At 49.7% G+C, this 19,875-nt stretch overlaps 1 protein-coding gene and 1 pseudogene across 1 annotated transcript; one reads left to right on the forward strand and one right to left on the reverse strand.

The window, feature by feature from the left end:
- Positions 1 to 574, reverse strand: part of LOC127396179 (zinc finger protein 850-like) — a 35,382-nt pseudogene extending 34,808 nt beyond the window's left edge.
- Positions 575 to 2,953: 2,379 nt separating this feature from the next.
- LOC127396180 (zinc finger protein 239-like) lies at positions 2,954 to 15,862 on the forward strand. Its single transcript, XM_051643785.1, has 3 exons — positions 2,954 to 3,055; positions 4,800 to 4,966; positions 15,240 to 15,862. Exons 1-3 carry the CDS (start codon positions 2,954 to 2,956, stop codon positions 15,832 to 15,834), a joined length of 864 nt encoding a protein of 287 aa, XP_051499745.1. The 3' UTR covers positions 15,835 to 15,862.
- The last annotated feature ends 4,013 nt before the right edge of the window (positions 15,863 to 19,875 follow it).

A 19,875-nucleotide genomic window follows, 5' to 3' on the forward strand; every position in this document is an offset into this window, starting at 1 on the left:
GCTGGACCTGGCTCTGCAGGGGGGTCTCACCATAGGAAAGTTTTCTTCCTATTTGCCACCTTATGAAGCTTCACCTTCAAGAGACACCCCCCATCACACCCACCCACCCCTGCTATGATTTGGGGGTTCCTTAACCCAGTCCCCAAGCCCCGGCAATGAGCTGGGGTCCCCTGGGATAAATTGGGAGTCCCCCATCATGGCCCCTGACCCTCAGGAGTATTTGGGGGCCTCCCATTGCAGCCTCCCATGGCCGGGATGATTTGGGGTCCCCAGGGAAGACTTGGGAGGTCCCTAATAACATTCCCCCGACCTCGGGATGAGCTGGGGTCCCCTGCGATGAGTTGAAGGGTCCCCAGTCACAGCCCCCCACTCCCGGGCTTAGTTGGGGTCCCCCCTCGAGCCCAGTCGTGCCCTCCCCCCCGGACTTAGGGTGCTCGCCCCAAGTACAGTATATTGGGATAACCCCCCCATCATCCCCACCCCCGGTACCTGCAGCGGGGGCACAGCCCAGCCCGGGGGGCGATGCTCTCTCGGGCACCAACTGGGGGGTCCCGGCTGCGGAGCGAAACCTGCCGGGAGCTGCAGCGCGATGGTGGGAAGGGCAGGAAATGAAGGGGCGGGGCCGAGGGGGACGTGGGGGTGTCCGGGGGGAGGGCTTGGAATTTTGGAGGGGGGTGAGACGTGTGTGTCTGTGTGTGTGTCTGTGTGTCTGTGCGTCACCGTAAAATCCCGCCGAAGAAAAGTCTCTAAGGCTCCGTTTGGAGTTCTAGACCGCAGGAATTCCCAGGAAACAAACAAACAAACAAACAAACAAACAATAAAACACAATACCAACCCAACAAAGCATGTTAGAATTGATTAAAACATTTGCGTGTTCACTGCGCCTGCACAATAGATGGCTAGAAACCTTTCCAGGAGAGGTTTGATGGTCTCTGGTGTCCCTTTGTGGCTGTTGGAGAGATAGTTTTCCTGGTGACCTTTAGCTGAACCCACCTACTTTACTCCCGAATAGGGACCTTGTTAAGCGCAGGGGCCAAGGTTCACAGCTGGGCCCAACAACTCCTATCATTTATGATCCTGGCTTAAGATCAATTCTGACTGGGTCTGGTCTTTCGGATTTTCCCATCATTTCTCCAGCCCACAGGACCACAGCATCTTCCACTTCTTCGGGTATTTTCTTTTCTTCAGGGTTCCTCTCCTGCAACAACAGCAAGGCTGTTGCCTCGACATACTTGAATAAAAAATTCACTCAGACCTTCTTTGGATTTAATTTCTGCTTTCAATTTTTCAAGTACATCTCATCCTAACACAGGTATTGGAGAACTCGTCAGGTACAAAACCTGATGGCTGACCCATTGTTTTCCAAATTTCATTTTTAGAGGTTTAAAGAATGGCAGTTTTTCGCTGGTTCCTTTTGCACCAATAATGCTTACAGTTTTGTTGCTTATTTCCCCTTCCAAAGTGTTCAAAACAGAATATGCAGCACCTGTGTCTACCAGAAACTCAATTTTTTTCATCTCCCACCTTTAGTTTAACCAGGGGCTTTGCTGGGATAGACTCCTCCAGTCCTCCCTAATCCTCCCTAACCCTCATGGATTGGAAGGAGCTGTTTCAGCAGAATATTTTAAATGGGCAATCCCTTTTCCAACGACCCTTTTATTTGCAGTAAAGACACAGATCTGCCAATACTCTCCTTCTACCTGGTAATCTTGTCTCTGGCCACCTCCCCAATAACTGCCTCTTTTCATCCCCCTTCCTTGACAGGCATTTTCCTCCATAAACACTACTAATTTGTGTCTTTCCCTTCCAAACCTCTCTCTTATTTCTATACACGGCCCAAGCAACATCCAGAGGTTTATGTAAATCTCGGCAGTTGGCACCTTGCAACTTTGGTAATATTCTTCTCATATCATCTGTGGATTGTGCCATAAAGAGGTGGTCTACTTGACTCCTACCTTCCTCTGTTTCAGGGTGGATAGTTGTGTATTTATGAGCCACAGTTTTCAATCTATTCAGAAAGTCTGTAGGGGACTCTTTTTGATCGTGCTTCATTTCGGCACTCAAGCACAGAAGTTCCACCTCAACCTGAGGAAAAGCTACTTCATTGTGAGGGCCACAGAGCCCTGGGACAGGCTGCCCAGAGAGGCTGTGGAGTCTCCTTCTCTGGAGACTTTCAGGACCTGTCTGGATGCCTTTCTGAGTGATCTGCCCTAGTTTTTGGTCCTGCTCTGGCAGGGGGGTGGGACTCGGTGATCTCCGGATGTCCCTTCCAACCCCTGACATTCTGTGATCCTGTGATTCATACAATTTGGACCAATTAATTTCTCTAGGAACTGCATTTTGAATACCAAACAAAATCCACATTTGATACTGTGTTAAAGGTTGTCATGGTCCCCCTGCAGGATTCCTGAAGCAATCTGCACTTCAACTTGTGTTCTAGCTGCTTTATGAGCCATTTCCCTCTTGGTACTATCAAACACCATGTGCATCATAGCTTCAAGATCTTGCCAATCAGGATCCTAAAGTTAGATCATAATTTCTGAGGTTCTAAATTACTTCTTTGCATCAGTCTTCTCTGGCAAGTGCTCCAGCCTCATTGCAAAGGCCGCAGCAGGTAAAAGCAGGGACTGGGAGAAGAAAGTAATTCCCACTGTAGGAGAAGAACAGGTTCATGACCATCTAAAGAACCTGAAGGTGCACAAGTCTGTGGGACCTGATGGGGTCCATCCACAGGTCCTGAGGAAACTGGTGGATGCAGTTGCTGAGCCTCTGTCCATCATATTTGAGAGGTCCTGGTGGTCTGGTGAGGCTCATGATGATTCGAAAAAAGGCCACACATCCCCTTTTTTTTTAAAGGGGTAAATGGAAGACCTGGGGAACTTCAGGCCAGTCAGTCTCACCTCTGTGCCCGGTAAGATCATGAAACAGATCCTCCAGGAAAATCTGCTGGCACATGGAAAATAAGGAGGTGATTGGTGACAGCCAACGTGGCTTCACTAAGGACAAGTCATGCCTGACCAGTTTGGTGGCCTTCTACAACAAGGCTGCAGAGACGGTGGGTGGTGGCAGAGCAACTGATGTCATCTGCCTGGATTGGTGCAAGGCGTTTGACACTGTCCCATATGACATCCTGGTCTCCAAATTGACAAGACATGGATTTAACAGATGGAACAATGGGTGGATAAGTATTGGCTGGATGGCCACACCCAGAGAGTTGTGGTCAATGATTCAGTGTCCAAGTGGAGGCAGGTGACAAGTGATGTTCCTCAAGGGTCAGTACTGGGACCAGTGCTGTTCAACGTCTATGTTGGAGACCTGGGCAGTGGGACTGAGTGGTCTCCTCAGCAAGTTTGTTTGGGATTTTTTAGTAATGCAAGTGAAGTAAAACTACTAAGGTTAACACAGTTTTCACAGAGAATTATACTGATGGTCTCTCGAAGCAATTGAGCTCTACATAATTTTACTTAATGAATTATGCTTGGGAATTGGGGAATACTTATTTAGAGTTCAGTTTTAGCAGCAGCTGTTAGTGATGCCTGCAATTTCATTTTGTTTTGTTCCTCTTTCTCCTTCTCATCTCAGTTGCTGTACACCTTACACACTATTTCAGATCAACTGTGAGAGTGACATTTCTCCTGCCCCATCCAATTTCTTTAATTTCTTGCTGATACCTGAGGCTGACTGACCAATGAACAGCATGTTAAACATCTTTCAGTTAGTTTCCTGCTCCAGATCCAAACCAGTCCACCTTATAGCCTCTCACAGGTGTGAGGAAAAAAAAGTCCACTTTCACACAGCCTCTCATAAAAGATCGAGGACTCCTCACCAGTCTCCTGTCTAACCCCATATCAATTTGGCAGGTTTTTCTGTTTACAATTTCTGTGCCAAACCCCACACAAGACTAAGGGCTGACACCACCCATGTCCGTCCAGGTCCCTCCTGGAGTTAGGATCCTAGTCCAGGTTCTCTCTGGGCATAACCTGATTAATGTGACCTTGTGGATATTTTGCTTTTCCTCAGTAGTGAGGAGGGTCTCTAAAAGTGCTTGGCTATCCTCCCCCAGGTGGGGTTATGTCTCATCATGATTGTTTCGAGTAGCCCGTACATCCCCTCCGGGGATACAACCACACACTGTTCCGATTTAACAGGTCTGATTGCTGTAAAAGGGACACACACCGAACAAGCTGTCGCTCCACCCCCACTGCCTGTCTTAAGGGGAGCTGAACAGCAGGACACTGTCCCCTCCTTCCCCTGGCCCACTCTTCCCCCCTTTCGCTCCTCTCATACTCAAGTGGTGCATTTTCAGGGGGCTGAGGGCACCAACAACCGCAGATCATCTGCATCCTCACCCCCTTTCACCAACTTACAGCAACCTTTCTTGCTAGTTCTCAGTCCTGCATACAAAATACATCCCTCCTTAACACCACACCTCTTTTGAATCTCTGGCCTTCCATACAAAATCAAAGAGCATCCACACACAGCACCTCATCCCACTTACCCATACGGCTACAAAACATCACCAACTGAAATGTACCGTAATAATTCAAAGTTCCGTTTAGTGGCCAACAACTACAATACATTTTAATTTTCTCTTTAGTCGCTACAACATTCCCAAATATTTTCCCGCATTTTTTAAGGATGCACCCGAGAGGAGTGTCAGGAGGTGCCTCACTGGAAGCAGTCGTGCCTACACCCCAGCCTTAAAGCAATCACCCCTGTTCCAAACACGCAGCTTCGCCAGAGAAAAACACCCCCCTTTGTCTTGCCAGGCGTCTACGTGCCCCATTTCCCTTATTCAGTTTGATGACACCAAAACGCCCGGCTCTTCCAAGCAGACATTCCCGGTTCCTCCCCCCATCCCGCTCTCGTGGCGCTGCCCTCGGGGTCGCAGTTCCCCGACCCACCGCTCGGGGGCGCTCCCGGCGGGGACCCCGGGAATGTCCCGGGAGCAGCTCCGGGGCACCCGGTGGGCGAGAAGCCAACCCACACCGAGCGGAGATTCGCTTCCATCTCCAGTTCTGCCCAGGAAAGGGAGCAGGGGGGTGTCCCACGGGGCAAGCTCAGCTTCCTGAAACACAAGTGCTGCTTTTATACCCGAAAGCGTGAGAAAGAACTTGATCCCTAACATTGTTGTGTCACTGCACACGCGGTGGGTCACTAATCCCTCCCTCCCATCCCCAGGGGCAATGCTCAGGAATGTCCCTGTGCCTGTGCAAAGAGTGGGGGGTTGTTGTTAGCAGGGGTCCCTCTAGCCTGTGGGTGTGGATTTCAGTATGCTAATGGCTCATTAATATATTCCTATGGTGATGTCAATTACTCGGTGTGTTTCCCCAGGGCTCAAGGCTGTCACCAAGCCAAGCTGTGGGCAGAGCTCCTTCCCATCCCTTCCATCTGTCCTTGAGACCTGTCTCAAGGGCTGGTGACTATTGGGGCGTGTTTGTCTCTAACTGGAATCTGGTTTTGTCCAATTCTCACTATTTCACTGTTATCGGGGCCTTGTTTTTATTCTGCGTGTCCCTTATGTTCTCTTTTATGGGATTTCCCCCCATTTATTTTTTTTTTTTTCCCCAAATCTTACTTATTTCAATTAATAACGGACAGCAATTGCAGCTCCCTCCCTCTGTGGATGAGTTGGGTTATGCTGGGCTGAGTTGGGGTCGCCCATCACGGAATCACGGAATGGGTTGGGTGGGGAGGGTGGTTAGAGATCATGTAGTTCCAACCCCCCTACCATGCGTGGGGATGTTAAACGGGACTCAGAATGAAGGTGCTTAGGGTGATAATTGCTGAGTGATAATAGACTGGGACCGGTCGTTAACTATACAGATAACAACAGGAGCTGGAATGCCCCAAATCTGAGAAGTCAAATCTGAGACGTCAGTGCTTGAGTAAATCTATAAATCAAATCCCTAAGCCAAAACACCCCTTATTGATTTTAGCCCCCAGACAATGTAACTTCATCTTAACCTGGAGTGTCCCCTGATTGGTTAACTCCGTTCACTGACATTGGTGCTTCTGTTTGCCCGACTAAGGTTTCTGTCTTTGTGATTTGATTAAGATTTTTCTGGTTGTGGTAATTTGGGCCTTTCAAATTACTTACATTGTTTATTGCACTGCGGTTATTGCTTCTGCATATTGACTGGGATCTGACAAAAAGGGGAAAGAGACAGTCTAAAGATGGTATTCTGAGAGAGTTTTGTTGTTTTATTTGAGTCTGATATTGCCTTTTTGTTTTACTTGTGTCTTGTGCTTGTGTTATTAAAAAGAAAGTCCCTTCCAACCCAAACCATTCTATGATTCTATGATGCATCCTTGGACTACTGTGACTGAGTCTTGGAGACAGAAGCTGAGCCTCTTCCAACCAACACGATGAAACAAAGAAATTGAACTCAACAGGAAACAAGTAACTGTTAAGTAGATGTTCTTCAGTGGAGGTGCTGGGGCAGCACTGGGGATTCTCCACCATAAGTGCTCCAACAACACTGAGATTTCAAACAGTTTGTATCTACAAAATCGTTACATATTAATGAAATGTCCTAAATACGCCCATGATTACATCAGCAAAACCAGGTTCATTCTGTGAGAAACGTTTGTCGCGCCAATGAGCAGGCCCACACAGATCCTTCAGCCAAGCACAGTTTATTTACATCCTTGCAAGAATGGGTGACCTAAGCAAGTAGGCACACCTATAGCAAGGTGAATAACGGTTTATATTCCCTATTCCCGACGCAAAATTCCCTCCCCTGTTTCCCCACTGGCTGGGCACTCCAGGGTTTACAGCCTATCCGACGCTTCAAATTATCCTCTAAGTTTCCCGCCCCTGTTTACACATTCCATTCTAGCAGTTTACTTTTTACCTTTTAAGGTAACATTTTGACCTTTCTTGCCCCCTTGGCTGTCTTCCCAATTAACAATCTACTGGTGTCATCCTGCCCTGAAGAGCAGCATAGAAGTAGCTTTGTTCGGCCTTATCTTGGGCCATAAATCCTTCTCCATGTTCAGATCCCCCAGATGGAGCCCAATTAAGTCCCTCAGTTTCTTGGCCCATAAACCACTCCAGGTGTCATTGGAATGTGTAGATATCTCTCAAACAAACAATTATCCTAACACTAAAATATATATCTCAAACAAACTATATATTCCTATATGTGGTCCTAATATAAATGTGGTCAAACAAACTATATGTGGTCTTAACACTAGAATATATATATATGAACCAAACCAAACACTACATTTCTAACACTAGAATGCAAAATCAACACTACAATTCATTTCTAACAATTCTATGGTCTTTGCTGCCACCTAACCTTCCTTCAGTACCACAGACTCCCTGGTGGTCGTTTCCTTCCTCGGGTTGCCGTTTACAAAGTCTTCATCACTTGCCCTTTAGGTAAACTCTTAACACCGGTAGTTTCAGCTCATGCTCTACCTCGATATGGCAACCTCAGCAGCTTTTAATCGGTTCGAGATGCTCTTACTGTTAGTTTGAGCCGTGTATTATCTATGCAGTTCTTAAGAATGTCAGGGTTAAGGACGGAACTTAATATATAATAGAACACTTTGTAATGTTAGGTAATATTTAGCTAAACGTACATCTGCTTTTTATAGTGGAAAAACACAGAGCAAACAAAAGTCACACTAAACAAAATTTTATCATTTATTTTCTTATATCAACATCAGCCTAAAAAGAAAAACTATGAATATTTGGACTGACTAAAGACGTGTTTGGAGTGGTATCAAGAGCAGCATCTGGAGACAAGTGGACAGTGATACTTTGAACAGATAACCCTTTATAAATCAAAATTAAAAGGACACTAGATGAACTGCATTTGAGACTGACAATCAGTTTCACAATCATAGTGAATATAAGTAGCAATTTTCTGTATTGTCTTTTAAGAATAATATTAATTGTTTTTTTATGTTTCTATATAGGTACACTACTGCTCGAAAGTCCAGCAATGGTGGACTTCATGGTGGGTAGTGCCAGATAAATGACTCATCGTGACATCCATAGTAATGAAGGAGGTGGTGCAAAGAACTCTTCAACAATGCATGTGGGGGCAGAAGCCCTAATTGACTTACTAACGACCCACATTATCGGAGCAGGGATGCTCAGTATAGCCCAAAGCATGACCAGAAAGTGTGAACTGTCCTTGAAAGAGTAACCCTAAAATCCAGCCAAGGCCACCACCGGGAGAGGAAAAACACTCCAGGAGATTATTCTGAACTACCACGGCAAAGCAGGTGCAGTTATTTGTTGGTGTTAGGAGCCTTCTCAGGTCAGACTCTGGCCTTTCCGTGTCACAACAATCAAGCAAAGGAAGTAAAATTCTTTTGAAATAAGTCATTCCTAGGTTTGGAGTACCTATAAAAATGTCATCAGAGAACCCCACTTCACAGTAAATGTGATACAAGACTTCGTGGGAGTTCTAGGCATAAAGTGGGAACTGCATGCCCCGTGGAGACCACAATCTAGTGGAAAGGTAGAATGGATGAATCAGATCTCAAAGAGACAAATTTCAAATCTGTGCCAGGAAACCCAGATGAAATGGATAGATGTTTTGCCCTTAGCTCAGCTAAGAATCCACATAACCCCAAGGGAATAATCCTCTTTGAGATCTTTATGGAAAACTTTATCCTTTAGACAGTTTGCCTGGGAAAGAAGTCCAGATGCAGTTGAATGGGGATCATATTCTTAATCTTGTCGTTGGGGACTACTTTATCCTCTCTCCACAGGTGAGAAGACACCTATACTGTTTCATAGACTGGTCCTTACTTTCAAACCAGGAGATCAAGCTTAATTAAGACTTGGAAAAATGCACAGAAGGAACACTGGGCTGTACCTGGTTTTGTTTACTCCAACTGCAGTTGGAGTGGAGGATTCAAGTCCTTGGATTCATTGCATGAGAGTGGAGGAGGCACAGAGGCCTGATCAGAGCCAGTGGACTTTGACTCCTACTGGAGATTTAGAGTTGAAGATATCCAGATATGATCCTCGCTGAGGAACTGCACCTGTACCCAGAGCTCAGAAAGCACCTGCGTGAATTTGGGTTGTAATTGAGGGCTTGATATTATTTTGTAATAACTTTTTGTAGGTTTGGGGTTCTTATTTTATGTGCCAACTTTATTAGCACATTGCAGAAATTTTATTAAAGATATTTGGGTGTTGGAAGTAAAATACCTAAGTGAAACCAAGCAACAGGTTGTTATAGAAGAGTGAGACTTCTAAGCTCCAGGAAATTGAGCTCTTTAAATCTGAAAGGGGGGAATTGCTAAACAAGACTTGGAATGACTGTGCTTAGGATGATAATTGCTGGACTGATAGGCTGGGCCCAGGACAAAATGCATCATTAACCATACAGATAACAACAGGACCTGGAATGCAAGTGCTCTGGTAAATCTTTAAATCAAACCCCTCAGCCAAAAACACACTTCATAGATTTTAGCCCGGGAGAATGTAACTTCATCTTAACCTGGAGTTCTCTGTGCTGTTACTATGGGTGTGTTAGTTCCTTGGCATGAGCCTGCTAACACACAATCCTGTGCAGGATTGTAACAAACTTGATATCTCTTCTCTGGGTGTGGATTGGACATTACACACCGGGTAAAGAATCCATTTTTGGAACAACAAGCTTGCTCAAGATGAGCCTCTCCGTGTTCTTTCCTGGTACCAAGGTCAGGATGACAGGCCTGTGTTCCCGGCATCCTCCTCCTCCCGGCCCTTCTTGTAGATGGGGTCACATTAACCAGCCTCCAGTCATCTGTGACCTCCCCTGTTGACCAGGATTGTTGATAAAGGATGGATGGAGGCTTGGCAAGCTCCTCCACCAGCTCCCTCAGTGTCTGGGGTGGATCCCATCAGGTCCCATAGACTTGTGCATGTCCAGGTGCAGGAGCAGATAATTAACTGCTTCCTCCTAGATTATGGGGGGTTGTTGAACTTATCCTCCAGCTCAGGAGGCTGAACACCCTGGGGAAAACTGGTCTGACTATTAAAGTTGGAGGCAAAGAAGCCACTAAGTATCTCGGCCTTTTCCTCATCCTTGGTTGCACATCTAGTAAAGGATGGAGATTCTCCCTGTCTCTTTTGTATGTTGTTGATGTATTTGTAAGAACTTGTGTTGTCCCTTATGTCAGTGGCCAAGTTGAGTTCCAGCTGGGCTTTTGCCTTCCTCATTTTCTCTCTGCATGACCTAAAGAGATCTCTGCACTCCTCTTGAGTTGCCTGTTCCTTCCTCCAATGGAGGAACCCTTCTTTTTTACTGCATCTCCCACTGGTCCTTTGATGTTTGTGAACAGGAGGTCTAGTGAGGCACCTCCCCTGGTGTTCTCACCAGCTGTGTCAGGAATTTATCTTTCACTCACTCGAGGAACCTCCAAAACTATTTCTTCTCTGCTGTGTTATATTTCCAGCAGATGTCCAGTAGGTTGAAGTCCCCCACCAGAACCTGGGCTGGGAATTGTGAGACTTCCACCAGCCACTTGTAGAACATTTCATCTGCCTCCTCATCCTTGTTGGGTGGTCTGTAACAGACTCCCAACACAACACCTGCCTTATTTGCCAAAATTTGCCTCTTTTCCCCCTGTTCTGCACAGAAGAGGTGCCAGGGGATGGTTTCTAAAGTCCCCTCACCCTATTTGAAGAACTGACCCGGAGCTGAGATGCAAAGGAAAGACAAGGAAGAACCTTCCCTGTGGTAAGTGGGAGTTGGTCATTGTCCTCCTGACTTTACATCTGAAAGCAGCCATTTCACATCCTCTTATCTCTAGGCTCCTGCAGGCTTTGTGTAGAGGTTGGGTGGGGAAGTCTGTCCTCACAGGAACCACACCCCACCGCCTCCCCCAAGCCCCCACCCCAGCCATGACACCAGCCCACCAGGTTTCCAAACCTGGAATGAATTTTGTGATTGTTAACTCTTTTCCTTGGACAACAAATCCCCCTCTGATGCTTCTGGGGATATTTGACACACCCCCAAACTTTCATTCTAGGAAGAAGAATTCCAGAATCTCAGACAGGTTTGAGTGGGAAGGGAACTTAAACATCATGGAATGAAAACACCCTGGAGAAGAGAAGACAATATGGAGACCATAGAGCACCTTCCAGTACCTGAATGGGCTCCAGAAAAGCCGGGGAGGGACTTTTGACAAGGGCAGGGAGTGATGGGACAAGGGGGGATGGATTCAAACTGAAATAGGGGAAATTGAGACCTTTAGAAAAAAATTTTTGTTGTGAGGGTGATGGCCCAGGTTGCACAGAGAAGCTGTGGCTGCCCCATCTCTGCAAGTGTGCAAGAGAAGGTTGGATGAGGTTTGGAGCCACCTGGTCTAGGTGTTTCTGCCCATGATAGTGGTGTTGGAACTAGATAATCTCTAAGGTCCCTTCCCACCCATCCCATTCTGTGATTCCATGACAAAACGTGTAACACTGGGTGGTGTTGAAGGGGGTGCCAGGAATTATTCCCCATGTTCCTGCCCCTCATGGGAAATGCTGTGGGTTGGACACCTCACCCCACCTGGGAGGGGGAAAGGGGAACAGGAACAGAACCCCTTTAAATGGGGGACCCTCTGGGGACAGCAGCCAAGACAGGAGCTAAATCATCTCCCCAAACTGCCCAATGTTCTGGGAGGGAGACAGTGATGGGATGGAACTCTGGGCTTGGCTGGTTCGGAGCAGCTGCCCCGGCCTTAGCCCCTGGTCCCTCTGACACCCACACTCCAGAGCTGGGGACAACCCAACCCCTCTGAGCCCCCACGTTCCCGCAGAGTTGGACTCTGCAGCCTCCCAAACACACAGCTCCTCTGAGGAGAAAAAAATGGTTTTGTCTGTCCCAGCAAACCCAGGGCAAGGACCAGCCCGGGGCTGAGATGCAAAGGAAGGAGCAAGAAGAACCTTCCGTGGGGAAGTGCCGGGTTGGTCATTGTCCTGCTGCCTTTCCACCTGGAAGCAGCGACTGCCCAGCCCCTTCTCTCCAGGCTGGCGCGGGCTTTGTGCTGAGGCTGGGTGGGCGCCGGCGAGGTGGGATGTGTCCCCTCCCCATCCGTGACACGGCCTGATGTCCCCCCTCCCCTCGTGACACGAGCCCTCCTCGTTTTGTGTTGCTGCTCACACACGTAACACACGGACACACGTGTACACACACACACACACACACACACACACACACACCCCTGTACCACACCCTCCCAAACTTCCAACCCCTCTCCCCGGACACCCCAAACCCCTCCCAGGCCCCGTCCCCCACTTTATTCCGCCCCTTCCCACCATCGCGCTGCAGCTCCCGGCAGGTTTCGCTCCGCAGCCGGGACCCCCCAGTTGGTGCCCGAGAGAGCATCGCCCCCCGGGCTGGGCTGTGCCCCCGCTGCAGGTACCGGGGTGGGGGGTTATCCTAATACCCCCACACTGGTTGGGAGCACCCCAACTTCGCGGGAGGAGCGGTGGGTGTGAGGGGGGACCCCAACTCATCCTGGGGGCTGGGAGGGCTGTGACCGGGGACACTCAGCTCGCTGCGGGTATGAGGGGCCGCGATGGGGGACGCCCCATTAATCTCGGGGCACCACAACTCATCCTGGGGCTGGGGGTCTGTGTGACTGGGGAACCTCAAACTAATCCCAGGAGACATCAAATCATCCCGGGGATGGCGCGATGCAACCCCAAAATATCCTCGGGGTCAGGGGCCATGATGGGGGACCCGAGCTCATCCCAGGGCACCCCAAGTCATCCTGAGAGAGGTGGGGCTGCATCGGAGAATCCCCAAATCATACCTGGCTGGGTTTCATGCGGGGGCAAAAACCCGCGGGGAGGGGTAAAGAGGGATGTAAAACAGGTCAAGTCTGAAGGGCCCGTGTTACACCAGCTGCCCAGGGCAGTGGTGGAGTTCGTGGCACCTGGGGACATGGTTTAGTGGCGTGGGAGGCTGGGACTTGGTGATCTTGGGGGGGACCCTCCTCTTGAAGTCACGGGATTTAGGGGTGACAAAGCTGGGGAAGGGTTTGGAGAGGAGTGGCTGAGGGAACTGAGTGTGTTGAGACTGGAGAAAAGGAGGCTGAGGGGAAACCTCCTCATCCTCTGTAACTCCCTAAGAGGATGTTGGAGGAAGGAGGGGTCGTCTCTTCTCCCATGGAACAAGTGACAAGACAAGAGGAAATGCTCTCACGTTTCCCAGCGGAGGTTTAGATTGGAAATAAGGAGAAACTTCTTAAATCAAAGAAAGGGTAACTGAGCACTGGCACAGGCTGCCCTCCAGAGAGCTGCCCTGAGACAGCTTCCCAATGTGGCAAATAGGAAGTAGTGAGTTGCAGTGGGGAAACATCTCATGGAGGGTGGGTGCAATGGGAGGACCCTAACTCATCCCAAGGGTGGCTGAGACCCACAGCACCTCTCAAAGACCCCCCACTCAGTGTGCCCCAACCCCACTGTTTTGGGGTGCCAGTGTAGCCCCTAAAGCCCAGTTAAAGATCGAGCAGGTGGGTCCAGCTCCATGGATAACCCCCCCATTTCACCTTGGAACATCATTTTCTCCCAGAGCAGGTATGATGTGATACCCCCCCACACACTATCTCCCAAGCTCAGGACACAGGGTGGAGAAGTGACCCTGTCACAATACAATAGTCAGGTAAGTGGCCATTTTCTATAATCTTGCCAGGACAAAACAAAGATAACATGGTATCAGGTACACAAATTGGCACTGGGGCTGGTGTGGGGTCTTAGGAGAGATGGGGCAGAACCCCCTTTGCTTTCTAACACTCCTCACCCAAGTGGGAGGCCAGGTGTGGCTGGACTCTGCCTTCCCTCTCCTGGTACAAGCCACACAGCAGCTGCACCTTTTGTCTGGCAGGACCTGTGAGAAGGTTTCAAGGCTAATCCCAGAACGTGAAATTAAGACAGAAATGAGGTCAGATGTCACGTGCCCACCAAACTTTACTGGAGTTGCACAACAAAGTCCCCAGAGTGGATAGGACAGGGAGGAAAACTGACAGAAAGGAAAGAGGAAAGCAGAAATGCAGAGGACAGGAAGCGATAGGACAGTTCCCGCTGCGGTCCCGTGAGATGGCTGGTGGGGAAGCACTCTGCTGCACCCATCGTGTCCTAGATTTTTATACAGTTCTTGCCCACTCTCCCCCTTTCTCCCTGTACAGGGGAGGAAATTCCTCTGTCTTCTCCTGCTCCTCGGGGATAGGAGGGGGCTATGGTGCCGGGCTATACCTTGCTTGTCTGTCAGGCTAATTAGCAAGATAAGCCGTTGATCTGGCCAGCAACACGTCCTTGATTCATTTCCATGTGAAACAGGCTGTTGAGCTAACAGCACCACAGGATTAGTTTATGACAGTGGAGGTCCAGTCCTAGGAGGCAGCTTGAGACTGGCATTCTGCTTTTCCTGCCAAGTTGGTGATTTACATGAGATCTCAAGGCCTGGTTATCGCTGGACATCCTGCTCATAGCGCCACCTGCGGCCCTTCTTTGTCTCCAATCTCAGCACGCCCCACACCAAACTCCCCACTTTTCAATTGCCTGACACATCGCGGGGACTTGCTGAGTAAAACGGTTCAGTGGGTTGCTGAGACATCTCTTTAGTCCAGCAATAAATCCTGCTAAACTCATAGATGTCTCAAGACAAACACCAGACATCCCGAGTGTCTCTTTGTACCTTGGATTGTTTAAGATCAGCACCATATACCCTGAATGTCACAGACCCACAGTGGTGGGTTTTGGTGGGGGAGTGTGTGGGTTGCTGTGACTCCCCCCAAAAAACCCCCACATCACCCCTGCACTGTCACCCCAATATTGCTTCTTTTACAGACTTGGAGTGACCATCCCCATCCACCTATCTCACACCAACAGAAACCAAAATGGGAGGGTTTGTGGGTACCCCCAGCCACAACCAGTGAGGAAAAGGTTTTGGCAGCATTTTGGCCTTACTGACCAATCAGCAGATCCACCGGGCATAAAACCTGGAAGCGCCCCAAGAATGGCCACGGTTTGAAACAAAATTCATCTTTATTGGCCCACTGCAGGATCCATCCAGGTGAAAATCCCTCCAGGTGCCCCAAGGGCGGGAAAGCTTTTGATCACAGCTCGACCTTGGTGGAACATCACTGAGTCCACCCAGAAGAACTTGCCATTGGCTAGGAATGTGGGAAAGGGTCAGGATCCACCCAGCCCATAGGGGCAAGTGATCCTATAGGTGTGACCCTGTTGGAGCCACCAAGTATCTGGTCCCACGGTGACACCCTCGCCCCAGTGCCGTGTCCTACAACTGCCACCAGTGTGGGAAAAGTTCTTCCTGTTCTTCAAGTTTAATCCAGCACCAGCGAATCCACATGGGCGAGAGACCCTTCAGGTGTCAGGAGTGTGGGAAGGGCTTTGCCTACAACTCCTTAGTAACCCAGCACTGCCGGATCCACATGGCTGAGAGGTCCTACAAGTGCACTCAGTGCGAGAAGAGCTTTGTTAGCAAGAGCAATTTAACGTATCACCAACATGTCCACTCCGGGGAAAAACCCTTCAGGTGTCCCCAGTGTGGGAAGAGCTTCATTACCAGCAGCAGTTGGATACGTCACCAACGTGTTCACACTGGAGAAAAACCCTACACATGTTCCCAGTGTGAAAGGAGCTTCGCAAACAGGTCAGACCTCACCTCTCACCTCCGGGTCCACACGGGTGAACGTCCCTACAAATGTCCCAAATGCGGGAAGAGCTTTGCCAGGATCTGCACACTTGTCAATCATAATCGCATCCACACAGGAGAGAAACCCTACACGTGTCCCCAGTGCCAGATGAGCTTCAGTCACAGCTGCACCTTGTGGAAACATCAACGGTTCCATATGGGTGAGTGACCCTTCAGCTGCTCCCAGTGCGAGAAGAGGTTTCACCAGAGAGCAGATCTCACCCGTCATGGCCAGATCCACCTCAGGGATCAACAAGAATGAAGGGGCATGGTCAAGGTCACCCCATTTTCCAAGCTCTGTCCCACCAATGAGGCTTTCTCCAGCTTCTTGTGAACCACTGTGGGAAACTGTTCTTTTCTTCCCCACATCAGCCTAAACAAAATGACTTTTCAGCCAGCGAAGGCCTCTCCTGATTATCCCCAGCTAAGGAACTAAACCAGACTTGCTTCTCAAGGACAACGGAACCCAAAACAACAGCTGTGGCCCGGGACAGAAAGGATGGGCGACAAGCCACCCTGTGCCCCTGGCAGTCACCGCCCTAACGTGGGGCTGATGGACGCTCGTTGGCTCTGGACAGTGACACTGACTGGACAGGTGGGTCAGGGGGTATCAAAGGGGCGAGGGCAGCAGGTGGGCCCTTCCCTCCTCCCTGAGGCCCGTTCGGACGCTTTCTGCCTGGGACACCCCCCTGCTGCGGACACTGGTGCTGGGACCCTGCCTGCCTGCCTGCCTGCCCCGGGTCCAGGAAGAGGACTGACATCTGGCTTCCTCCCTCCTCCCTTTGGTCCTCAACCCTCTCCCGAAGAGAACGCCTTAAAAGCACAGGGACCTTTTGCATTACCTCCCTAAAGGACACTTCCTTACTGTGTAAATACATATATATCCCTGGTAGCCATTCACATTTTCCCTAAACATCATCCCTCAGTTTGTGTTGACCCTTAATAAACTGATTAATTCGTAAAATAAACATTGGTCTCAGTAACAATTTGTGAGTGTGGTGAGGGGGTGTCCTCACCTACCCTCTAAAACACGGCCCCGCGGTGGCCGTTCCTCCGTGAGAGGCAGCACCACGTGTGACCCTCGGGCTCATTCACAAACCCTCCACATTGGGGGGGGAAGTCATGGAAGCATCTGACAGCCGGTAGCCCCCCGATATCTGTAGCCCCCCAATATCAGCTCCTGACAATCATAAAATGGAATCAACACAGGAACCACTTCATGTCCCATCCAACATTTGAGTGTATTTTTTAAGCATCTTTAGGGGCATTTTTTCACCAAAAGTGTATCAGGTTGACACCCTCCTCAAGGGATAAAGGGGATGTGGCAGTATATGCATATGGAATTTTTTGGGGTGAGTGGGAGGATTCACAAGAAAAACAGGGCAACAAGATGTGATTGTGTCATTTTGAGGTGAAAAATGTGTTTTTCCTCTAGGATGCTCTTTTAGAATGACAGAATGTCTTGGGTTGGAAGGGACCCCTAAAGGTCATCCAGTCCAACCCCCCTACGATGAGCATGGACAAGTCACACTAGAACAGATTGCTCAGAGCCCTCAGCAAGCCTGACTGAAAAGGTCTCCAGGGTTGGGGCCCCCACCACCAGTGATCCACCACCCTCATATTAAACAACTTTTTCCTGACATCAAACCTAAATCTACCATTCTCTAGCTTGAAACCATCACCCTTTCTCCTATCATTACATGCCCTAGTGAACAGGTCTTCTACAGCCTTCTTATAGACTCAGGTATTAGAAAGTCACTATGAAGTCTCCCCGGAGCCTTCTCTTTTTCAGACTGAACAACCCCAGCCTGTCCTCATCAAAGAGCTGCTCCAGCCCTTGGATCATTTTCGTTGCCTCCTCTGGACATGCTCCAACAGGTCCACATGCTTCTTTTGTGGGGGGCTCCACAGCTGGATGCAGTGCTCCAGGTGAGGTCTCACCAGGGCAGAGTAGAGGGGCAGAATCACCTCTCTCCATCTGCTGGCCACACTTCTTTTGATGCAGCCCAGGATGTGCTTGGCCTTCTGGGCTGCAATTGCACATTGGTGGTTCATGTCCAGCTTTTGATCCACTAGGACCCCCAGGTTTTTTCCACAGGGCTGCTCTCCAGCATGTCTTTCCCAGCCTGTATTGATATCTCTTGGTTGTCCTGGCCCTGGTGCAGGACCCTGCACTTGGCCTTGTTGAACCTCATGAGGTTCACCTAGGCCCACTTCTCCAGCTTGTCCAGGTCCCTCTGGGTGGCATCCCAACCTCACCACCCAGCTTGGTGTCATCAGCAAACTTGATGAGGGTGCTCTCAATGCCACTGTCAATATAATTAATGAAGATATTAAACAGCACTGGTCCCAGTGTGGGCCCCTGAGGGACACCATTTGTCACTGTTTTCCATCTGGACTTCGAGCCATTGACCACCTCTGGATGTGACCACCCAGACACTTCCTCATCCAGTACACCCATCAAACCCTTATCTCTTTAACTTAGAGAGAAGGATGTTGTGGGGGACCATGTCAAAGGCCTTGCAGAACTCCAGATAGATGACATCTGTAGGTTTTCCCTTGTCCACTGATGCAGTCACTCCATTGTGGAAAGCCACTAGGTTGGTCAGGCAGGATTTGCCCCAGGTGAAGCCCTGCTGGCTGTCCTGAATCATCTCCCTGTCATGTGCCTCATGTCATCTCCCTGAGGCATGTGCCTCAGCATGTCTTCCAGGAGGATCTGTTCCATGATCTCAGGCTGACAGAGAGGTGAGGCTGACAGGTCGGCAGTTCCCAGGGTCCTCCTTTCTATCCTGTTTAAAAATGGGTGCCATGTTTCCTCCTTTTGGGGAGAGTTAGACCCAAAAAATCGCTCTGCTCTTCTATGTCTGACTGTGGTGGCTGGAATATTGGAGTGGGGACACACACAATTAACTTGAGGTTCTGAATAGAACAGCACAATTCTGTACAGGAGTGAAGGATTGATCCCTCGTGGCTCTTGGGGACCCAAAGTGACAGAGAAACTTGTGGGTGCTGGGAGGTTGCTACTCCCTCCCCCCTTGTCCCACCCTGCTCTGCACTGCTGGTGGGTGCTGAAGTGCAGGGGGGGGTTACACCCCCTTTTTCTTGGTAGCTGGGGGGGAGGGGCTTCAGACCCCAATTTCCCTCCTAACTTGGGGTCTGCAGGAGCTCTGCTTCACCGACAGGTGAGGGGCTTCTTGGGGACCTCCCCAGTCCTCACAGAGGGGACACATGTGGGACCCCCAGGAAGACTCATGTGCTACCCTAGTGAACCAGAGGGTTGTGACCACCAGGAGTGTGGAGCTGCACAGGGGGGAGGGACCCCCACAACTCCTGGGAGATTCCCCATGAACCCCGATTGTCTGTATTTGTGGGGGATGAGATCCCCATGTCCTCCCAGACCCACCCCTGGCAGCACCCACACCCTCTCAGTGACTCCCCTTAGTGGGTCATTCCCTTCCCAGCCTCCCAACCACCCCTCCCAGGACCCTCCACCTCTGGTGGTGCTTTGTCCCTAAGTAGGGCTCTTTAGCCCTGTGTTTGCCCCAAAACTTTCTGCCATCATGTTCCTACTCCCAGCAGCTCCTGCACAGTGCCTCTAGGGAGGATGTCCCTTCAATAGCGTGACTTCTGGACAAAAAGAATGAACCAGTTGGGGAAAACTGCTTATCCCAACAGACCTCAGCCCCTTTGATACCAGAGGGTCAGCTGGAACACAACGGGGTGAATTTCTGCCAGATTATTTCAGCCTTTCTTGCAATGTGGTAACCCAAAAAAGCCAACCAGGTCCTGGCCTGCATCCCCAGCAGCATGACCAGCAGGACAAGGGAGGGGACTGTCCTCTTCTGCTCTACTCTGGTGAGACCCCCTGCAGGGCTGGGCCCAGTTCTGGGGTCCTCAACACAGGAAGGACATGGAGCTGTTGGAGCAAGTCCAGTCGAGGCCAAGGAGATGATGCAATGACTGGAGCAGCTCTGCTCTGGAGGTGGGATTTGTCCCCCCATCCATGACACAAGCCTCATGTCCCCAAGATTACCCTAAAATCTGGTCACATGAAGAACCCTCTACCACTTGGTTTGAAGTTCCAGCAGGCAGGCATTCTTTCTTACAGCGCTGGATGCACAGGAGATTGTTCCTTCTATTGCGGCAACAGGCAAAGCTTATATAGCTCACTTGGCTCCAACTGCCTCAACCAGAGCTGAGAACAAGA

The sequence above is a fragment of the Apus apus genome, unplaced genomic scaffold (assembly GCF_020740795.1).
Source record: "Apus apus isolate bApuApu2 unplaced genomic scaffold, bApuApu2.pri.cur manual_scaffold_30_ctg1, whole genome shotgun sequence".
Classification (NCBI taxonomy): Eukaryota; Metazoa; Chordata; class Aves; order Apodiformes; family Apodidae; genus Apus; species Apus apus.